We start from the raw sequence: 22,995 nt of genomic DNA on the forward strand, positions 1-22,995 counted from the left end.
ATGCAAGTTTGATCTGGGTAGGATTTTTAGTTTGGGAATGGACTAGCTCTGTCATATTTTTCTGTTTTGAATCATCTGGGAAATGTAAGATTCAGCATCTGAAGCAAGTTTGGTAGTGTGCATCCCTAGATGCATCATCCATGCAAGTTACGTCACAATTAGGCTAACAGTTAACTGGGAATGGACCTTGTAAAAGAAAAATAACACATCTCTGATTTCCAAAATCTTCCATCATTTGTAAAGCATCCATTACAGAAAACTTTTATCTATACATGACTGTTCATTAAAATTTTGTAAAGGTGACATCAAACTCATTCACAAATAATTTAAAATACGTAATCTTAAATCATGACTGAATTGTTCAAATATAAATTCATGATATAAATGCAAGCAAATGAAAGCCCATGGCTCACAGAAGATAATGAATTTATTTTGATTAATATATACATATAGTGGCAGCCTTTGGCATAATTTTTTTTATTAATATTTCCTACATTCAACAATGGCTTTCAGATGATCATATTTGGAATTCACTAATCATAAAATACTTTGGAAAGTTGATACCTTATTCCAAAAGCAAGAACACTGCATAAAACCTGCAAAAACAAAAAAAAAATCCTTAAAATACTGTAATATTAAATATAAGTTTACAAACATTTCAATATAACCAAGTTTATACATGAAAAGGCATGTATTCAAAAAAAATCAAATTGACTTTGGAAGAAAAAAAGGTTTCTTTAGAAATGTTAAGAAAAACAACTCTTATTCATTATTGAATACCAACTTTCCTCTAACACTGTAATTGCAATAAAACATGCATATACTGAAGAGCCAGGGAACTTTGCTTAGTTATAAACATAATTCGTTATATCCGTTAAGTTTACAATATATTTTAAAGCCAAGGGAACTAGGAGTCATTTAGCTGTATGTGTCAATTCATTATTAGCAAGTTCACCATAAGGGTGTAATACTGTACTTTCTTTTCAACCCCAGCTTTCCTCAGTTCAAAGAAGTATCAAGGCAGAGTTTTTTTTAGGTCTTCATATCGGCCTGTGCCCTTCCATTTAGGAAAATATAGCAACATTTGCTTGAAATTGGGAAAACTGTTTCATACAAAGAAAAAGGAAAAAAAAACAGTGCATAAAGCAGGTATAATAAAACTTTTTGAACTTTCAATTTGAAAAAAAAAAAGGTTTACTTAACAATTTTGCGGGAAAAATTGTAAACTCCGAGGACCTGTGAAGGAGATTTATGAACAAAAAGGCCACCCTGCTTTGATGTTTTTTCATTGATTGGGAATTTTAAAGCTAAAAATTGCAGTAAATACCACCTTTTTAGCATTGGGAATGGGGCCTTATTTTGGTCCCTACAGATCCTGAAAAAACCCTGAAGGATGCAAAACAAAATATCCAGTTAATTTATTCTTTTGCAATTTCATCATTCTCAAAAAATTAGTCAAATATTAAGGAGAGTTACTTTACAATGCTTGACATAAAAATTAATAACTACTTCAAATATCTTTGTTATCAAAGTTCAAGATTCCATGACCCTCTAATAAGAGAGACAACTCTTAGTGGGATTCAACTAGATGCATCAGTGAGACACAAATGCCCCCCGCTGACATGCAAGTTTTAAATATGTGAAAGTCCAAGAGTGTGAAAATAGAAATGGATAGAAAATACAAAAGTAAAATAACTGCTGCTTTTGTTTTCTGAAATCACTTGTCTATACCATAACATGCTTGAGCTATGTGATGCGTTGATCACTTACATGTACAAGCAGAGCAATAAAAAAGGCCAAAAACAGTGAATACTTTAAAATTTTCAAATTCTAAGGGTCATATATTCTTTTACAAATGGGTCAATCAATATGAAACTCAAAATTGATTTGTAAGTAATCAATATAAAGACATAAACCAAAGATCATTGTCTACAAGCAGAGCAACAAAAAATACAAAATAAAAGGAACTAGAAATTTTCAAAGTCTAAGGGCAATAACTTTCATAAAAATATGTCAATAAACACGAAACTTGAAATTGATCTGTATGTCATTAGTATCAAGACACATACTAAAAATTAGCTTATTATCTACATGTACAAGTACAGCAAAAAAAAAAAAAACAAAAAAACAAAAAAAAAAAAAAAAATCTGAAAAACAATGGATTATAAGCAATTTTCAAAGACTGAGGGTCACAACTTTCATAAAAATTGGCCAATCAATACAAAACTCAACTTTGATCTGTAAGCCATCAAAATCAAGATACATATCAAAAATTAGCTCATTATCTACAAGCATAGCAAAAAAAAAAAGTCCAGAAAACAGTGAATTAACGGTATTAGAAATTTTCAAAGTCTAAGAGTCACAACTTTTGCAAAATGGGTCAATCAATCCAAAACTCAACCTTGATCTTAAGTCATCAATATCAAGAGATACCAAAATAAAAGCTCATTGTCTTCAAGCTTAGCAAAAAAAGCTATGATGGAATGACAGAATGATGGATGGAATGGGGTAACACTATATGCCCTTGCCATTTCATGGCAGGGATATGAAAAAAATGTCATGTTAAAACTTAAAAAGCTATTTCTGTCAAATTTTGCTCTGCAAGGAATGCTGAAATTATGTGCAATTCACTTATAAATCATCTCTTTTGGAAAATTATTAGCGTTAAAGCAAACTTTTATATGAGTGAACTGAAGGTTCATGAGCTTAAATTTGTACTTATTGATTACCTGCATTGTTAACAAAATAATGACTAGTGTCTTTTCATGCAGAGGTCCACAGAACTTCAGCACCAAGTTAATTAGAGTCATGTTATTACACTCGATATACTGTTTATCTTCTCCAACACCTTCCTTCACTTCAAGGAGGAATAACATCCTAAATACGGTCACGGACAATTTCCCAATGATGTTTAATTTTTCATATTTAAAGGTGGTTTTACTCATACCAACAGTGTCACTTGCTGGATCATATCTACCAAAACAAAAAAAATCAAGTAATTTCTTCCATGTTCATTAGCACATGATAATGAAAAACATATCCACATGTAATTACTACATACTTGTATATATCTAAATAAGATTTTGCTTAAGAAATTTTGATATAGACATTTACAGTTTCTTTAAACAAGGGGCCAATGGGCTACAATGCTCACCTAAGTTACTATGGCCCTTATTGTTCTTCATTTAACAATTTTTTTCCCCTATATATTCCCATGTTAAACTTGATCACCTTTTGTAGCCCATCCCTATCCCCAGGGGTCGTGATTTGAACAAACTTGAATCTACACTATCTGAGGATGCTTCTTAATAAATATGATTGATCATGTTTTTGCTGTTCCTGGGAAAAGATTTTTAAATAAAAAAAAGATTTTTTGCTATGTATACCTATGTAAAACTTTGATCTCCCACTATTGTGGCACAACCCTACCTCTGGGTATACACTACCTGTGGATGCTTCCATATGAATATGCCTGATCTAGGCTTTGCTATTCTTGAGAAGAAGATTTTTACAGATATTTCCTATTTATTTCTATGTAAAGTTTTGATTGCCCATAGTGGCCCCACCCTACCCCGGGGGTCAAGACTTGAACAAATTTAAATCTACACTACCTGTGGATGCATGAATACGGCTGGTCATAGCTTTGCCGTTCTTCATCAGAAGATTTTTAAAAGATTTCTCCTATGTATTCCAATGGAAAACTTTGACCTCATTGTAGCCCCACCATACCCCCAGGGGTCATGATTTGAACAAACTTGAATCTACACAACTTGAGGATGCATCCTATAAATATGATTAATCATGGCTTTACTATTCTTGAGATGAAAATTTTTAAAGATTCTTCCTACTTTTATCCAAGTAAAACTTTGCTCGGCTATAGTTGCCCCACCCTGCCCCTGGGGTCATTATTTGAACAAATTTGAATCTACACTATCAGAGGATACTTCCATAACAATATGACTTATCATGGCTTTGCTGTTCTTGAGAAGAAGAATTTTAATTTTTTTTCCTATTTATACCCATGTAAAACTTAGATCGCCCATAGTGGCCTCACCCTACCCCAGGGGGTGGGGGGTTGGGATCATGATTTGAACAAACTAGAATTTACACTACGTTAGGAAGCTTTCATATAAATTTCATCTTTTCTGGCCCAGTGGTTCTTGAGAAGAAGATTTTTAAATGACCCCACCCAATTTTTTTTTTTACTTTTTCTGAATTGTCTCCCCTTAGAAGAGGGTGCAGCCCTTCACTTGAACAAATTTGAAACCTCTTTACCAAAGGATACTCTGTGCCAAGTTTGGTTGGATTTGGCCCAGTGGTTCTGGAGAAGAAGATGGAATTGTAAAAAGTTGATGACAACGACAACAACCACGACAGACAACGGACAAATTTTGATCAGAAAAGCTCAATTGAGTCTATGGCTCAGGTGAACTAAAAAGCAAGCTTATTCAAAGGGCAGATTTAAACTTGAGATATCATTTGAAAACAATTTGTAACAATATGTATACAAGTTTGTGACCTTGACCTTTGAATCTTCGTTTGAAGTCATTTTTTTAAAAAGGGGGGGGGGGGGGTCATGCTGGCATTTTCTTTTCTAGAATTTATTTCTAGCATATAGTTAGTACTTGTTTTAAGCAAACTACAGTAAAAATTATAAAAATGAAATATATAATATATTGCTTACTTAGGTAACCGGTGTCTTGGACATGGAACCATTTTAAAAAGCTGTGGTACTGAATATATAAAATTGAAGACCTGAGGTATAAAGAACAATAACATTGTCTTGCTAAAGTGCCCTAAAATTGCCACTACTGCAAATGTCATTCCTGAGAAATAGCAGAAAGTGTCCCCCACAAATACATCTGCTGGGTACCTGAAAATAATACAAACATCTTTAAATTTACAAACATAGTCAACACAGCCAAAAGAAGACTGATAAAAATAATAAACACGAGAATTGATGCTATATTTACCAGTTATGTATGAAAATGGCTAAACAGACAGCTGTGTATGGTAGAATAAAATATATGCTGAAAATATGTGCCTCTCTGCAACATCCTAAAAGAGATTTTTATATGCAAACCCTTCATGCTATATTGAAGACAGTTTTCTATTTAACTAATCTACGTCATCTTTTCTCTTAGCTTTTGGAAAAAAAATTAAATGCCTCAAAATTACTGAATAACTTTAATTTTAAATCCATACTTAAATGACTATACATAAATGTATAATGATTATCAATACTTTAAAGTAATAGACTTTTACCATTCAGCTCCAAGAAATTGAAAATAAGTACAGAAAGAGCTATGATAAGAGATTGTCCAGTTTCCAGTCCATTCACACCAGACAAGATGTTTATTGCATTAGTGCAAAATACAGCCAACATTCCCATGTACACATAGTACAAAATTCCTGAAAAAAATGCATCATTTTATATATTTCAACAAACTCCAATGACCATATGTTTATCATCTAAAATAAAATCATGAAACAAATACTCAAAAATGTTAATATTCCACAGCAAATATCTATACATTGTACTTGCAATTAATATTTTCAAGAGGAATAAATTTCTTACCTAAATTAATATCATGACCAAAATAAAAGCGCAAAGGTTTAGGTACGATTATAACTGTTGAGTCAAAGTTCACAAAGTAAACCATCAGTAATGGTAGAGAGGCCATAGTTGGCAGAAACAGTTTGTGTCGCCATTTTAGCTCCAAAACATCATCAGCAAATCCCAAAAATATCATACAGCATATAGACAGAAGGGCAGCAATGTACTCAATATACTGAAATAGAGATTTACTGTAAGTGTGAACACTTCACAAATAAATTATTTATATCATCTGAAAAACATTGGTAAATGTGACTAAAAAAGTCTCAGGGCAGAATGGAAAGAGGGATAACTTAATTCTTGAGAAAAAGAATGACTATTTATGACATTTACAGACAATCTAAAAATGATAATTATTTGAGTGTTAATGAGGTAGTTTTTACAGTCTGTTCAACTTACCTCATGATGCGGAAATGAATTTCCAGAATTGTCTGTCAAAATATGCTTGTAAAATGGTACTGGGATAAATAAGAACATGATGACCAGGAAAATGGCTCCACATATCATTCCTTGAGATTCGGGACTACAAAAAAGCATCAACATTGCCTAAACGAATGATTTCATGAAATTAAGAAAAAATTAACTAAAATAAGAAGTACACTGTCAGGACTGAAGACAATTACCTTACTGTGTATAATGTTTATATTCTGCAATTTGAATCTAGGATGGGATCATTTAAAACATTTTTTGGCTGTAGATGAACAATATCATACACATGTACATACTGAGAGCAGATTTAAACTTGGCTGATATAAGATTTGTTGTTATTTGAATAATTATTATCCAAAATTAAAACAGTTCAAAGGCTAAAAATAAATGAAAGTTACTAAAAAGATTCTGTGTTTTGAATGGTAAATGTAACACTTGTATCCACTTGGGGAATAGATCATTGACCTACTTTAACATCTTTAGCAGGGTCATTTGATCCCCCCAAAATTGGACACATTCACAATTTGAAGCATGAATGATTAATAGTATGCATCCTTAGTAACATTATCCATACATTCATTCAACCAGAAAAATATATGTGTTACATGCAGCATCTGATACATGACTAGTAGTACATGTATCTTATGTAACATTTATGTAAGACTGAAAAAGTTGGAACTTCTTACTCCAGATAAAATGGTTACATAATACACACCGGTATATCACTTGAAGAATCGCCTGTTTATGCACCTATATGCAACAATAAACATTTATGCAATATTAGTTAATCTTAAATATCTTGTTTAGTCCATAATTTTTAATGGAGAAATTTTATAGTTCATACTTGGCACAAAGTAAGGCTATAATCAAAGGATATGTCATGACCCTGGACCAAAGTCTATATTTGTATCTGTAAGGTAAATGCTGTGGAAACCAAGTATGGTTTATATACAAAGGAGGAGAGAGCGGCAGATATAGTGATGCTCCAGTAAGGTGGTGTTTAATACCTTTATACAGTCCATGTGATTTTGTTAAAATCAGGTTTAAACAAGGTAAAAATTTGTCACAATTACAATCTGGTCCCCATTAGATAAAATGAATGTTCTGTTGTTAAAATGGTATCCTATGGACCTTGTGGTGAGGGGTTGTCCCAAGACACAGTTAGATTATTCTAAGTAGGCCCCCATGGCCATGTTTGCGGGTAATGGTAATTGAGTTTCAAAAACATTGTTTGACTTGAGTCTTTTAGAAGTGGTGATATTCAATCACAAGAAACTTAACCTGCAGATTTGTGGCTCGCTGGTCTAAAAAAATATTGGGATGGATGACCAGAGAGCCATTGAATAATGTGTATATTTACTGAGATTTTCAATAGCCTCAATTTCAGGATGAGGAGGGCTATTAACAGCGGTTTGGGGGAATGTTTTGTTTTGGAAATAGTAAAAGAATATGTTAGGAACACATGGACAGTAATATTTTGAGATGGCAACTTATATATACGGGGAAAAAAATCCAGAAATAGCACACTTTCTTGTGTGCAATAGATATACACTTTTTTCAATGGGGGACACTACAGCTCTCTGGTCATCCACCCATTTTTTTTTTCAGACCAGCAAGTTACAGATCTGCAGCTTAAGAAACTTGAGACTCAAGTGTATCACTACTTTAAGTTCAAGTTTAGTATGATCATCACACAGCAGATTTATCACAATTGACATGTTTGGGGACAAGTATTTACGAGATGGAAAAACTTTTATCAAAATACGTGAGGTCGCGGAAAAGTAAGATTGCACTCACATTTGTTTCTTTTCCCTTTTGCTCATGTCAATGCCAAAGAGGTGTGCATTGATAAACATCGTTCTAAACTTCGGAATGATGTTATAACACACAATGAACCCCATTGCCGACATAATAGCGTTTATCAGAATATGAATCTGTGTGTCAGAAAACTCCATAACTGTTGTTTTCACTGTTTCACTGATTTCTATCTGATGCAAGTTCTCTGCTAACCACCATGATACCTCTCGCGAGATGATACGTAACTAACTTTCACTTTCAATTTGTGGCACGGACTCGGTTGTATTTGGCGCCATTTTAATTGTGGGTGTCAGAGCAAAAGGACGATAAAATCATGTCTGGTCGTGGAAAAGGAGGAAAAACAAAATCTAAGGCAAAGAGTCGCTCTTCCAGGGCAGGTCTCCAGTTCCCAGTCGGAAGAATTCACCGACTTTTGAGAAAAGGTACAGTATATTAACATGGCACACTATTTCTTTTTTCTACGACTTAATTATTGTCTTGACAACATGGACGTCATTATCATGTAAGAAAAATATATTTTGACAGTAGTATCAATTATTACTTATAAGACTGAATTGTATGAGTTGCGAAATTATGACAATGCATATTTCATATGTTCAATGTACTTGGAACATCGGCAACATAAAAAAGGAGGATACGATTATTTTTGGTGTAATAATCAATAAAATAAGAACATATTGAAAAAGTAACGAATATTTTTAATTAATAGGGAACTACGCGGAGAGAGTTGGTGCAGGTGCCCCTGTATATTTGGCAGCAGTGTTGGAGTATTTGGCAGCAGAAGTACTCGAATTGGCGGGAAATGCAGCTCGAGACAATAAAAAGACCAGAATTATTCCCAGACATCTTCAGCTGGCCATCCGTAATGATGAAGAGTTGAACAAGCTTCTTTCAGGAGTGACCATTGCCCAGGGAGGTGTCCTGCCCAATATCCAGGCTGTTCTCCTGCCAAAGAAAACTGGATCAGCAGGAAAGAAATCTTCACAGTCCCAGGAGTTTTAGTGTGGGACCAAAAAAGAAAATTTGACTCTTGACAGAAAGTTCATAATGACATCAGAGAGATGAATGTGTTGTGTCCTTCATAATTGTTGTCCAATCAACAATTTACATTGATTGAATGACTCAGAATTCATGGTCAATCTTCGTAGTTTCTTAGAATTTTTTTTTTGTCTTCATAAACAGTTAATATTCTGTATCTTCAGTTATTTTAAATGAAAGCAAAATCATGGCAAAGTGAGGGGCCCTGCTAAAGATGAACTGTGTAGCATGAATTGTTTTAATAAATATTGTTTGTTTTCTTATTAAAATTTTTCATTTTTATTCATACGGTGGATATTTGAAACAATTTTGCTTAATAAACAGACTGTTAAAGCTGCAGGAATGGTGAAAAGAAGGCTGGGCAAAGTAATGTTGGGAAAAAAAAGAGATTAAGAATCAGATGAAAAGAGTTTTCATTGTGCAGATCCTATATTTTGTTCTGCTGTTAGATTCATAAGCCTACACTGCCAAAATGATAATTTGCTAAACTATAATGCAAAATTAAATTCGAACTTTGCCAAAAAAAGTTCATAACTCTTTTTTAAAATGTAAGGACACTTATTATAAACAAAAACGTAAATGCACAGATTGGTATAGGCCTATATTGAACTTAGTGCATCAAGTAGAAATTGTAGACTTTGTATAAAGGTGTTCAAATTTCCTATTTGCAATCACCCTTATAAATCTACCATATACAATTTTAATCTTTTTAGAAGACATTGTCATGAAATTGAATGAAAATTCAGCTAAACTTATTCATCTTATATAAACATACATGTATTTAGTTGGTGTTTTCATGATGTTTGAAAAATAGTTTGGAAGTAGCATTATTTTGTCCTTTATTCCATAGGGAGCACCTAGCTGCATGTGAAACAAGGAATAAATTTTCTAAGAAAAAAACTTGAGACTGTCCATTCAAAGGTCTAAGGGCTGGTACAGACGATAAGGCTTGCCTTTTAAGTCGTGGAACTTAAGTTCTTGCCTTACCGTGTGTACATCCTTAATACATGGTTTTTCGAGTCTTGCAAGTCTGACTTACAAATAGAACACTGCTCTATTTCATAATACAAGATTTGGCTGAAATTTTCTTCTCAACCAATGAAAAGCATTCGCCCAAATGTCATTTTATTTTTATCAAACCATACACGTCTTAGAGGTTGAGATGCAATTATTTATGGCATATTGTAACTGTCTTGTTTATGTGTCCTGTCTTGTCTGTCCATCATACAAAAAAGATACAAATTTCTGAATTAATAAAAGTTCAGGCTAAGGTTTAAGCTTCTCAAAACTTCACCAAACATCAAGAGCAAAGTCATGAGGTCAAATATAATACAATATAAAAGATTTTGTCACATGTAATTCACAGACTCTTCTGGAGCAAAAATTTTTGATAAGTAGGTCAAACTTCTAGATCATGGTCTTGAAGTCAAAAATGATAATTCTTTCTGAAAGGTGTTTTCATAGGTAATGTACATGTAAAATATGAAAGCCCTATCTTCTCTCTTTCAAAAGTTATAACCAATATAAAGACTAGGTTAAAAATTAAGGTCAAGGTCACCAGGTCAAAAACCAATGTAATTTGGAAAGGTCTTGAAACAGGAATGAACATATCAAATATAATCTCCCACTCAAAAGTTATCAGCAATGTTAAAAAAATTTAAAAGTTAGGTCAACCTTCAAGGTCAAAGGACAAAAAAATCATAGTACATTGGAAATGTCTTGTCAAAGGTAATGCACATCAAATATGAATGCCCTGTTTAATATCAATGCCCTATCTTCTCACCTTCAAAATTAATGATAAAATTTTTGGAAATTATCTCAAACTTCAAAGTCAAGATCATGGGGTCAAATATCATAGCATGTTTGGAAATGTCTTGATACAGGTAATGCATAATGTAACCTGTATATGAACGCCTTATCTTCTCTCATTCAAAGTTACGTTAAATTTTTAAAAAATTAGGCTGAACTTCAAGGTCATGGGGTCAAAAATCATGTATATTTGTAAAGGTCTTTTCACATGTAATGTACAAGTGAAATATAAAAGCCCTATCTCTTCTCATTCAAAAGTTATGACCAAGGATAAAGTACATGTAAGTGTTAAAAATTTTGAAAAGTAGGTGAAACTTCAAGGCCATGGGGTCAAAAAACAGTACGTTTGGAAAAGTTATGACCAAGGTTAAAGTTTTTGTGACAGACTGACAAATGAGATTTAATGTCCCCTTGCCTATAGCCTACAAGGCACCACCCTAGACTACCATATGATTAAATTTTTAGAGATGATATCAATTAAATCCAGAATTCTGTAAACCAACTTTTATTTGCCTGTGAGAAATATCCACTAGTTCTGCAATTTTTTTCTCACAAATTTTCTTGCTGAAGCTATTTATTTCTTTGTGTACTTATGCAGAATAATTCCCCTGTCAAGAAAATAAGTCATTGTGGATAGACTTCAAACTGACAAATCACAAATAACAGTTGTCTCCAATAATAGATGGTTTACAGTATGCTCAGAGATGGAAACTACTATATAATGCATTTCTTTTGGTCATATTTTGGTGCAAAATACATGCAGATTTTTCAAGAATAAAGAAAATTCAATGCAATACCAAATGATAAATTGCTTTATTTGTGAGAATGATTTAATGACATATGGCACAGATCATGTGACTTGGGAGGGTACCAAAGGCCATGTAGGCGGTACCTTGCTTACAATGGCTTTCATCTGATTCTTAATCTTTATAAAGTGTCTTTTAAATTCCAGACCATCCCCCTGAAAAATAAAATCAACCATTTACCAATCAGAGAAGGAAAGAATAATACTAACTGGTCTACTAGTTCTGTTAACAAGGATTTCTAATTTATGGTGAGTTATCAAAGAAATCCCTCTGAATACTGCAAAGGTAAGACTGACTGTATGAAATTTAACATATGACTGCGACACAAATTAAAATTTGAACATCTATAATCTGTAACATCTATAATTATAAAACAGATCTACCTTTGATAATCTGAAATCTAGCAGCAGGTTTTCATCCATTTCAAGAAAGCAGGCTTTGAACACCAAAGGGATATGTCTTTTGTCTGATGTTGTTATCGTGACCTAAAATTAAGAATATAGAAATACTGAAATAAAATAAAAACGGATTTTTTTCATTTATGTCGCTTTTAATCCTTATTAAAATCCTATATAAAATTGTTGTATTCACAAGATATCAGTTCTCTTGTCTTAAGCCATGTTCTGCACATTTTATACATCATTCTAAACAAGAAGTTTTAAAGCAATGAAAATGCCTGCTCAAAACCACAGTTCCTTATTGTGCCTGTTCCCTATAGTGCAGCATACCATTCCTGGAGAGTTAAACTTCCAGTTGTATCCCAGGAGTTCAAACACTTTTTCCAACTCCTTCTTGGTTCCATCTCTATCAGGCTTTACAAAAAACCGGGTCATCCTACGAACCAGTTTCTGCCATGGATTCTGCAAAAGATTATGAATATTTAAAAGTCACCTCTGGTCAAAGAAACCGATGGCAAAAATAAATCAGACCTTCAATATTTAACCAATGACAATCAGACAATGACAAATTTCTACAATTATTCACACAATTTTTTTTATTGCATTATTTGGAGTGGAGATGAAACATTTAATATCACTGTGTAAATACAATTTGGAGTGCATCTAATACCTGTGAAGATCCTGGTGTTCCCTGAATTTGACTGCTGAGCAACATGTGATCTGGATGAACAGGTTGAGAGAAACAAAACTGCCTGTCCACAGGATCCATTGGGGAATTAGTGTCACCTTCAGATCCTAACCTTTGTCGGGATTCGGGCTGAGAGGAGGATATGTGCATAAACCTAAAAATATCAATTAACTCAATAAACGTTGAGATTAAAATTAAATTAACTTCACATGCTTAATCTTTTTCTGAGCATTTATACATGTATTCAAATTCAAATGTAGATGAATAAATTTGCAGATATGTACAACTGTACCTTTCTTTTGAGTGAGATGGAGGTGAGAGTTCATTTCCTGAGCAAACACGTTTAAAAGGTCCAGTTCCTGATGGGGAACTAGTGGGAGAGGATGGGAGCCTGTTCAGCTGACCTGTAACAAAAACATTTAATCAGTCATGTTTTTACAATAATGTGCAAACAAACTCTAGCATGATAGGGACTTACACAAATATCATAGTTTAATGTCCACAGTACTTTTTTTCTAAATGATAGGCCAATTTTTCAAAGGTTAGTGCCCATTCCCAAGCAAATAAAGGTGTGATTTTTTAATGATAAAATAAAGATTTTTGACAGTATCCAAATATTGATTTCAAGAGGAAAGGAGAGAAAAATAAAATGCTAATATATTACTGAACTATTTTAAAAACTGATAAAGGTGAAGAAACTCAAATGCATAAGGTGACAAATAAAACAAGAGAAAAATCAACCTAATTCTTTGTACAATTTTTGGAGGAACAACATGGACATGTTCAGAACAAAACTATCAACCAAGTTTGAAAAAAAGGATTCAAAATGTCTCTATAATTTTATTGCAATTTTAAAATTTGAGTAGGAAATGTAAAAAATTGACAAATCGGGGAAAGCCGCTTGCCTAAAGGCAAATTTCTCAAAAATGTGTTTCTCAGACCTTGCATGACCTTCTACTGATATCCATGTATTAAAGCTGAACACGATTCGTAAAAAGAATGTGTCCGCCATTTTCGATCGGACTCTCACTTTATCTGAGAACCCCTATATAAAGGGCCTGACTTAGTCACTATTCAGTGTAATCAGTCGACATCAGTGTATACGGACGTATGCTATACAGCACTCGGTAGCAAAAAAAATAACTGTAATACTTCTTCTAATGCAGGAAAGTAAGATACCAAAGAAACTTACAATAGTTGTACAGGTCAGTGCAGTGTGCAAACAAACACGGATACAATGTAACTGCAATAAAATGTAAACAAAGGTAATGCAAGATAACCAGCATGAACACGGGTTGCCATTCCACACTGATACCCGTGACAATAAAGCAGTCAGGTGTAACGAATGCGAAGAGTATACCCTGGTGTTGATATTGTAGATAATAATATCCAAAATGGCGTATGCCTATTTACGAGTCGTGTTCAGCTTTAAGTAGATACATGTACCCAACATGACCATGCATTAAAACAGACAATCTAATTTAATTATAATTAATATACTTCAATACCTAAAGCTGGTCTGTTAAAATTCTTGTTGAACCATTGATGATCTCTAATCTGCCGAATTGTGTATCTCTTGGAACTGTTCTCCACCAGAAGTCTCCTGAGTAATGCTAAAATACATGTAAAATATATAATGAAAAAAATAAGGATTTTCTTGATTTAACATTGTTTTAAAAAGAATACTGCAATACTCTTACATTTTTTTGGATTGTGTAATTTAAAAGTTAAAATACGTAGTTAAAAAAAAATTCAATTTAATTAAAGGTCACAGTGATCTTGAAGTAGGGTGCAACACACCATCTACCTAATATGCATTAATTGATCAGGTTTGATGATTCTAGGTCTAATAGTTTTCTAGTTAAGAGCCGGACAGGATTTTTCCATATTTGGCCATAGCATCTTAATTAAAGGTCACAGCGACCTCTTTTAATGTGCGACACACCTTTCTACCCAAGAAGTATCAGCTGACAATATAGTTTATTAATTCTAGGCCTAATAGTATTCAAGTTATGAGTCAGACACAAGAAAAGCTAACAGACAGACAGACGGACAGACATGAACGCCATAACATAATACGCCCCATCTTAAGACGGGCGTTTAAAAAAAAACACTTAGGCTCCATAAAATTGAATTTATGGTTAACGGACCTGCGCGCAGCCATTTTGAGGTAGCTGCATTGCAATTTTTATCATATCTTTAATAAAATAAACAGTTGGTAATGTGGAGACCAATCCGGGGAAAAAATTTCACTCTCATTTTTTTCTCCTAGTTTTGCACTCCAGTATCCATTTCGTATTTATTGGACATCTACAGCCATTCAACATAGACACTTTGTTCCGAGAAAAATGAAAAATATACACACATTTGGTAATTTTGTGAAATGTTAAATATATCTACAGAATGACTCCAGTATAACTATAAAGAAAAAAATTTCATTGTTATTTTTTGACAAAATCCTGGAATAAAAAAATGCCTTCCACATCTAATTTATCACTGATTAAAAAGGTTTTTTTTTTTTAACAAAAAAAAAAAAAAAAAAGCCTCCCCCCTGAATCTGTTTTTAAGAAAATTGGCCTGAGAACGGTGATATCAATTTTACTTAAGCTTACGATAACCATCAGTTTACATTGATGATGTTGTTATTCAACTATGTTTTTTTCATTTTAATATTCTAGTAATATTAAGGTATTGCATCCCTAATAGCCACAAATTCAATGAATTCCCCATAGACCCAATGCAATCTTCATTAATTAATTAATGCTAGAGTAAATAAATTTTTGAAAATTTCTCATGGTTAACCTTTTTCTATTCTATAATGCTTTAAATTAATATCAGAGTATTGTATGCCTGATTGATAGAGAATTAGGTTCTATAAGGGGTGGTGTACCTTAATAAATTCATTCAATGATCCACAGATAATAGGTCTAGTGATGTAGAGGTCATGTCTAGTAGAATTTTTCAGATACTGGTCAAATGGTCTTATTTGTTTTAAATTTAATGTTGAGTCCTGTATCTTATTATTTTTTAATTTGACCCAAGCAGAAAAAAAATTGCACCAATGTTGAACTTTATTTTTATTGTGATATCCTAAATCTCTGAAGCAAGAAAATAAAAGCTCACACTTACACAATGCCAGATTGTCAATCTTGTTCCATGGTGTCTTAGTAATTTTACAGTCTTTCCAATCACAGTATTCCTGACAGCCATATGTTGGCTCATCCCAAGGTAATTCTTCAAAAATTCATTTTTATTTTATTTACTAGACCTTCCTTATATTTTTTCTCCAAATCATATTTCACTTTCATTTTCACCAATATTGCAAGACATTGAAAACAGGATAAACAATGAATTTGCACTTCAGACATTAGTTTGCAAAATATGTTATAATTTTAATCACCTCCTGCCAGGAGAGCCACCAGGATTACAGCACATGACCAAATATCAGCTGGCTCAGCATCATATGGTTTCCTTGACAACACTTCTGGGGCCACATAAGGGACTGTACCACAACATTTTTCCAGCTGACGAGTGTTTCCTTGGTATCTGAATACTGTGGCTAACCCAAAGTCCGAGATCTTTAAATTATCTACAGTTGTAAAGTTTCTTGTTCAAATGTATGAAGCATATTTTAAAAGATCATCTGGTAAAATATGGGATGGACAAACAATCAAAGCTATTGTATACAGGGTTATTTTCGCCCCATGTAATTTTAGCCCTCCAAATGCAAGGACAAAATGGGCAAAAATAAAACAGGGCTGAAAATCTCCCTGTATACAGTATTACAATAGTGCAATCACAAATACTTGAAGGGAAAACACATTCAATGACTTTAAAAACAAGTCTTCAAATGGTCAACATGGTCAATATCCCTTGAATTTTTCTGAAATTATTTGATATTCTTGTCAATGACCATTTGAGTTCATCTGTTGAAATTTCTAGATACTGATGCAATGAAAAGGAAAAAAAATTGAACAATCCATACCAAAGTCATCAAGAAGAAGATTTTCTGGTTTGAGATCTCTGTGAGTAACACCTTTGATGTGTAAATATTCCTGAAGAAAAAAAATTCAATTTACAATGGGACAAATATTCAAGGTACCTGTACATGAATGTGAAGTTTTCACTTATCAAATATATAATTAAACTAAGGACTTACTACACCATTGATCAGCTGTTTAAAGTATCTGTTGGCATCCTGTTGGGGCATCCCAACATCTGGTTCTAAGAAATCAGAGAAAGAAAGAGAAAAATCATCATACTTCATGTTTTGTAACTTTCTTATGATCTACCTACATTTCTGTTTGTAATTTTTCAATTTTTCATTTCTGCCACAAGTTAGTAATTTTTAGTCAGGTGCTTTCAGATTTCATTCTCATTAATGGCCTTTTGGGGTACAACACAGACTAATTTGAGTTATCTCAACATTCTTGCAAGCTGCTGGTTCAACAAGACATTAAAAGAAAAAAAAGAAATGCCCATGGGCCACAACATTTGCCTGAGTTGGTACCTTGGCCCTGCTGTTCTTCAGAACCTCCAGGGGCCATGATTGGAACATACATGAATCTACAAAACCTGAGGATTCATGCATATTAATTTGACTAATCATGACCATGCTGTGCTTTATAAAAAGTTTTTTAAAGATTTTTTCCCCTTCCATACAAGCAACTTGCAATTTTCACATACAAAAGAAACACATTACCTATTCTATCAAACAGTTCTCCTCCACTAGCATATTCTAGAAATAGGTACTGTTTTTTTCCATCCTTTCGGAACCCATAAAATTTTATGATGGTTTCATGGCTGAGTAGCTTGTGTACACAGACCTGAAAAATAAATACTTATTATATACATGTACATTACCTTGAAAAAAACTTTTTCTGAACTCTTAAACACTGTAAACATTATCTGGATTCTCCTAACAAAATATTTAAACTCTTTTTATTCTGCAGACTTATTCACACTTATTAATGAGATTGCTTTCCTTTTAAAGTAAACTATATACACTCAAATCTCTTTATCTCAAACTTGACGGGACCAAGAGTAAAAACTTTGAAATATCCAACATATTCATGATGTCCGAGATACAATCGTTTAAGATACCAAAGTTCAATTATATACAAAACAGTTGATTATCTAATCAAATCATTAATACTGATCCTGTGAGAGAGTGACGTTATTATGTTATATGTATAGACCTTGTCAATTAAAAGTTTTTAAGCTTACTTCTTTGCGGACAGCCTCTGAAGCGGCAGGATTTTTCTCCAAATTAATAATTTTGACAGCAACAGCTTCCTGTGTATCTGAATTCACTGCTAGCTTCACTCTGTAATATTTTGATAAATTCAATTAACTTAACTAGCATTAAAAATGTCACTGCATATATTAAATTATACTTAAAAATGTCATTTCTGTACTTTCACCTGGAATACATTCTCTCTTTCACTTTTCACTTGCATATAATGCCAAATAAAATCTGTGTTTAGGGTTCCTGATTAACCCACAATTTTTGGTGCTTAGAACTGTCTTTTTTCTCCCTTTTTTATATACATATATTTTTTAAATAAAATATGTGAAAGTCAGAAATTGTGTGATATAATTATATTTAATGTGAATAACATGCCATGCTCTGAACAACAACATTTATTTAATTGAAGTACTAACTTTGAAATAATAAAGTTAACTATTGATAAAATTTTTCTCCTGCAAGCTTCATAAAATTTCACAATTAAACATTTTGATTCAAGATGCAGGTTCTGGACATTAGGTAATCCCACACCAATTGGAGCTCCTCCAGCCTCCTTGTGTCTACACATTTATCAGACTGCAGTGAATAGTTTTGTAGAATTACAACTGAGGGGCCCTGAGTAATCCTGTGTTTCTCGATCTGTACTTAAACAAAATATCATGTTGGAGGAAAAATAAATTCTATGAAATCAGTAAATTTTTTTTGGGGGGGGGGGGTTATTTTCTTTGTTTTTAGACCCATGAATTCATGTCCACCACAAGATGTAAAAATTTCATATCAATATGATCAAGTTACTACACTTCTTCAACCATGAAATAAATTCCCTTGAGTGTACATTTTTTCCTCAATCCACAAAAATTTGACCCCATGAAAATAAGTCTTATAGTATAATATTTCTTTTCTACTCTCTTAGCATTTTTAAAGACACCTGGAAAAAAAAAAGGAAAATATGGGTTATATGTGGATTGGTAAAGGGTCCTGTAACTGGACCAAATATTTCTTTTTTTGTGGCAGTCAGGCAAGTTTCATCAATCATGATCAATGATGGGCAGATAGCTGTTGACAGAGCACCTTACTGAGTGATTCAGGGGGCCTGAATTTGAATCCTGATCTGATATGTCACATTTTTCTAATTGCCACAGTTTCAGTTTAATAAAGTCAATATTTTTTTTCTGAAGGGTCATAAAGAATATATTGCAACATAAAAGTAATACTGTGGAATCTTCAATGTTCGTGGGCGACCAGTGTTCGTGGATTTCAAGAGTCAACCTTTTCCAGGAATTTACATCCCAACAAACAATTATTTTGTCAACATATTTATTCATTGAATCTTCTGTATATATACAAGTTATCCACAAAATTATATCCCCACAAACAAACAAAATTTTACTTGCTCACGAACATTGACCCACATGAATTAAAATGTTTCCACAGTATACAATTTTTTAAAGCCTACTAGGGACGTGCAATTTTATCGGTATACCCGTATATCATGATTTTTAATTGCGTGATACGTATCGTGATACGCAGACTAAAATACCGGTCTTTAGGAACATAGTTATAAATTTCAAAAATTTCTCATTTATTTGCTCAATCTCTAAAATTACAATTACAGGAAGTGTAAAAAAATGTTGAAAACTGTAAAAGAACGACATCCTAGAACCCAAAATTGCTTGATATTATGTAAATATTAAAAAAATGAAGTTATGTTTTTCCTGCATATTTTTCGGAAAAATTATGAATATTCATTTAAAATCATTGTAAAAGTTTCTTGTAAAAATATCATGATATTATCATGATATTTTGGGAAAAAATCGTGATATATCGCGATACAAAATTATTGGCGATACCCATCCCTAAAGCCTACTATACTATTATTTTGATACTTTTTGGAGAATTGAAAATTTGTGTTCCTGTTCATACTTACTCCCCATATGCCCCTTCTCCCAAGGTCTGCACAAAGTCCCAACCCTCCACAAAAGCTGTCACTCCTGTCATGGGGGACTCCAATCCAACTGATATAATCTAATAATATAAACAAGAAATCATTTTTGTTTGTTGAATTAAATATCTTATTTACCATTATCAACACATTTATACATGACCAGGTCAAGTACAATAACCACATAGCTTGAATTACCTACTATCTTTATTTAGCCACTGGAAGTAGCTTGATTTAGCTTTTCTAATGTATGCTTTATATTTAAAATAGACTGTAAGACAAAGAAATGGAAAGTATTAGCATGCAGACTATTATATTTGTACTATGGAGTTCTAAAAGGGCAACCTAGTGCAAAAATAGTATAAACAGAGCTGCTTTTGAACACTTTTTAGCAAAAGATGTAATTTCTCTTATTTGAGTAATAAGTGTACAGCACCTTATGTGTGTAAGGCATTGATACAAATGTAAATTACCACTCAATTATCATGTTAACCAGAACTGGTCTAGACTACTTTATTTCATTCAAAAAGTAACTGTTTGATCACAAATTAACTGTTGTACATTGTATATATAGCCCCAAAACTTTTAGAACTTTGATTGCAAATTGCTCTGAAGAAAACACATCTTAAAATATTATTCTTTTCTGAATCATTTTCAGCTCAGTTCAAAGTTGAAAATTGCCACTGTTTCATGAAAGTGTGATTTTTTGTACATGCTAAAAAAAAAAATTCCAATACACATTTCACAAGCAGCTCAATATTTTAGGAATAAGTATGATTCAGCAGCTGTTTAGTAGCTAAAAAAAATAAAAATAAAGCTCTTTGAGTAGCCAAATAAAGCTCTGAAGGTAAATCAAGCTGTAAGTAGCCAAATGTAATGACTAATTAAGTAATTTGTACCATACCTGATGGCCATACAATAAAACACTACCACAGACCGATACTTACCTTCTGCAACTTTCAGACTTTTCGGCTTATTTTTTCAGTTTTGTGCTCAGATTCATACCATGGATTCATACAAAACCTGTTCATCTGCTACATTTTATATGCTGAAAATAATTAAAAATCAGCTGATTTTATTAATATTCAAAATTAGCGCCACAAATGAAACAGGCGCGCTTTTAGACCTCACTTAGATTCACTGAAAAAAGGAAGCCAAAGCAGAATACTCTAAATAATAAAATAAGAAAATGATTTACCTGTGTATGAATTAACTTGAAATAATTTATACAAACGCAATTTGCTTGTTACACATATTAAAAAAATATAGATCTATACGGACTTTCACACTCACAGTTCTTACACTCTACATAATATATTTTTTGAATCTCGATCCCGATGTTAAATACAAAACCAACTGGTTGTCATAGCAGTTGAATACCCTAACCCCCAATCCCCACTATCAGAAATTCCTTTTAGTAAATACTTAGAAGATATAAATAAAACATATTTCATACCCTACTAGACAAATGATAATAATAACAATCAGGGACTTATATACTAACATACATGTACTAGATAAATAACATACCAGTAAAAGTGTGTTTTATGGGTAGGCGACCGAAAGGAGTCTACATGTGATTGAAAAAGTTGCTCAAATGCTACATTATCTGTTCTAAAGAATTTTTTTATATATAATTTCTGGGGTCTTCTCTTTGCACCTCATCTAGCGATGCATTATGTGCACCAATTACATGCAGGTCCAGTCCAAAGACTATTTCTACCTATGTAGCTTTTAATTGCTACGTAGGTATTTAAACCTACCTAAAGTAGCTATTTTTACCTACTTTTTGTATTACTTGCATTTTGTGGCCAAAGGGCCGAACGGCGCAACATTTCTTGGAACAATCACAATGACAAATATATGAATACGACAAAATTTTGATCAAAAATTGATTACTTCGTAAATTAAGAATTTTGCATAGAATTTTCTTTAAGAGGGATAACCCTGTCAAAAATCATTGGACCATGACCAAATTCGAACTTGACCTGTATTTTTTGATAAAATACCTGCATATGGAAATTGCAACCTGATACATACATTCCTTCAAAAGTTAGAGAGCGGAACTGAAAATTTCTTATTTTTTTCAAAGTTCAAGAGGGATAATTCTGTCAAAAATCATCGGACCTTGACCAAATTCGAATATGACCTGCATTTTCCTATGACGTATCCATATGTCAAGTTTGTGTTGAATGTGTGCAACTGTTGCAGAGATAATGAACGGAAAGTGAATTATGACAGAATGACTGAACGACGGAACAGGGTAACACTATATACATGTACCCCGGCCATTTCATGGCGGGGGCATAAAAAAAAAGAAGTAAAATCCATTTCGCAAAGGTGAAAAACACCTATTTTGTGGTGGTGATGCTGGGGTCCACGTTTTCTAGGGGAGGGGGGTCCAAAGTCATTTTTTTTTATTTGCTACAGTATATGCTTTTGATAACTCTGCAAATTCCAGGGGGGTCCAGACCACCCCGATCCCCCTCTAGATCCGCGCATGTCTATTTCCTTTACTGAAACAACAGAAGGATGCATACAATGGGGATGGAGAGGGATGTCGCCCCCTCAATAAGTTTGAAATAAGAAAATATATATATGTTCACTTAAAAAAAAATTTGTCGATTTCATCAGATGAACGCTACCGTAACGTTTGAAATTTCCTGTCCAAAAATGCTCGAACGATTTTGTCCAAAATGCGCATACACATAGTAGATATAGTCATGTATAAAAATAATAAAATATACAAAATAACAAAAATTAAACAACAGGAATTATTAATTATGGCGTGTTGTACGTACGTCCTTAACAGCAGTCGAGCCCAAAAAAATTTTACGATGATAAAAATGTAGGTCAGAGTTCTTCGGTTGGAGGACACAGATCTATATGCACATTGAATTAAGAATGTGCGTGTGTTTTTACAAATCGGTTTTGTGGCATGGACTTTTTTTTCCTAACATTAGGAAAAAAGTACCAAAATTTTGGCTTCGTAGTGCCTCCATCCCCAAAACTGAAAATATTTGGTTGTACTCCCCGAAAACTGACATTGCGTCAATCCTACGGGCATGGAATAGTTTTAATATCCAAGACTTTAACAACTGCCCTATATAAGAAGTGTTTATTATATATATAATCTAAGTGATTGGCAAAATAATCATAAACTTTTTAAATTAATTGTCTATGTTCATGTAGATGTTTTGAT

At 33.0% G+C, this 22,995-nt stretch overlaps 3 protein-coding genes across 4 annotated transcripts; 1 reads left to right on the forward strand and 2 right to left on the reverse strand.

The window, feature by feature from the left end:
* Positions 1–228: 228 nt before the first annotated feature.
* On the reverse strand, positions 229–8,127 carry LOC133192238 (UDP-N-acetylglucosamine--dolichyl-phosphate N-acetylglucosaminephosphotransferase-like). The gene is made up of 8 exons (XM_061328228.1): positions 7,844–8,127; positions 6,017–6,140; positions 5,579–5,792; positions 5,266–5,412; positions 4,974–5,058; positions 4,685–4,873; positions 2,730–2,973; positions 229–596 (listed from the first exon to the last, which is right to left on the reverse strand). Exons 1-8 carry the CDS (start codon positions 7,999–8,001, stop codon positions 534–536), a joined length of 1,224 nt encoding a protein of 407 aa, XP_061184212.1. The 5' UTR covers positions 8,002–8,127; the 3' UTR covers positions 229–533.
* LOC133192239 (histone H2A-like) lies at positions 8,091–9,171 on the forward strand. Its single transcript, XM_061328229.1, has 2 exons — positions 8,091–8,286; positions 8,574–9,171. Exons 1-2 carry the CDS (start codon positions 8,178–8,180, stop codon positions 8,864–8,866), a joined length of 402 nt encoding a protein of 133 aa, XP_061184213.1. The 5' UTR covers positions 8,091–8,177; the 3' UTR covers positions 8,867–9,171.
* A 2,338-nt stretch (positions 9,172–11,509) lies between these two features.
* On the reverse strand, positions 11,510–21,072 carry LOC133192755 (serine/threonine-protein kinase Chk1-like). Of its 2 annotated transcripts, none has more exons than XM_061328768.1 (15): positions 20,992–21,072; positions 20,741–20,841; positions 19,779–19,866; positions 17,830–17,929; positions 17,306–17,429; positions 16,763–16,827; positions 16,589–16,658; positions 16,004–16,192; positions 15,733–15,837; positions 14,112–14,216; positions 12,896–13,007; positions 12,586–12,757; positions 12,246–12,377; positions 11,901–12,002; positions 11,510–11,672 (listed from the first exon to the last, which is right to left on the reverse strand). In XM_061328768.1, the coding sequence occupies exons 3-15, from the start codon at positions 19,847–19,849 to the stop codon at positions 11,562–11,564; spliced, it is 1,458 nt and encodes a 485-aa protein (XP_061184752.1). In that variant the 5' UTR covers positions 19,850–19,866; positions 20,741–20,841; positions 20,992–21,072; the 3' UTR covers positions 11,510–11,561. The 2 variants fall into 2 exon arrangements, with proteins under 2 accessions (XP_061184752.1, XP_061184753.1); XM_061328769.1 differs by having other exon boundaries at positions 19,779–19,876.
* Between the last annotated feature and the right edge of the window lie 1,923 nt (positions 21,073–22,995).

Source organism: Saccostrea echinata, unplaced genomic scaffold (genome assembly GCF_033153115.1).
Source record: "Saccostrea echinata isolate AGI-Se365-2 ecotype Australia unplaced genomic scaffold, CSIRO_AGI_Sech_v1 ptg000025l, whole genome shotgun sequence".
NCBI lineage: Eukaryota > Metazoa > Mollusca > Bivalvia > Ostreida > Ostreidae > Saccostrea > Saccostrea echinata.

Coding starts and splice junctions, on each gene's coding strand:
- LOC133192238 (XM_061328228.1), bottom strand. CDS start 8,001: ATGGAGTTTTCTGACACACAGATTCATATTCTGATAAACGCTATTATG. Junction 6,141..7,843: donor AAAAGGGAAAAGAAACAAAT/GTGAGTGCAATC, acceptor GCTTTTTTGTAG/TCCCGAATCTCAAGGAATGA. Junction 5,793..6,016: donor ATTCATTTCCGCATCATGAG/GTAAGTTGAACA, acceptor TCTCTATTTCAG/TATATTGAGTACATTGCTGC.
- LOC133192239 (XM_061328229.1), top strand. CDS start 8,178: ATGTCTGGTCGTGGAAAAGGAGGAAAAACAAAATCTAAGGCAAAGAGT. Junction 8,287..8,573: donor TCACCGACTTTTGAGAAAAG/GTACAGTATATT, acceptor TTTAATTAATAG/GGAACTACGCGGAGAGAGTT.
- LOC133192755 (XM_061328768.1), bottom strand. CDS start 19,849: ATGACAGGAGTGACAGCTTTTGTGGAGGGTTGGGACTTTGTGCAGACC. Junction 17,430..17,829: donor CAGAGGCTGTCCGCAAAGAA/GTAAGCTTAAAA, acceptor TTTATTTTTCAG/GTCTGTGTACACAAGCTACT. Junction 16,193..16,588: donor TCTTCTTCTTGATGACTTTG/GTATGGATTGTT, acceptor TTACAACTGTAG/ATAATTTAAAGATCTCGGAC.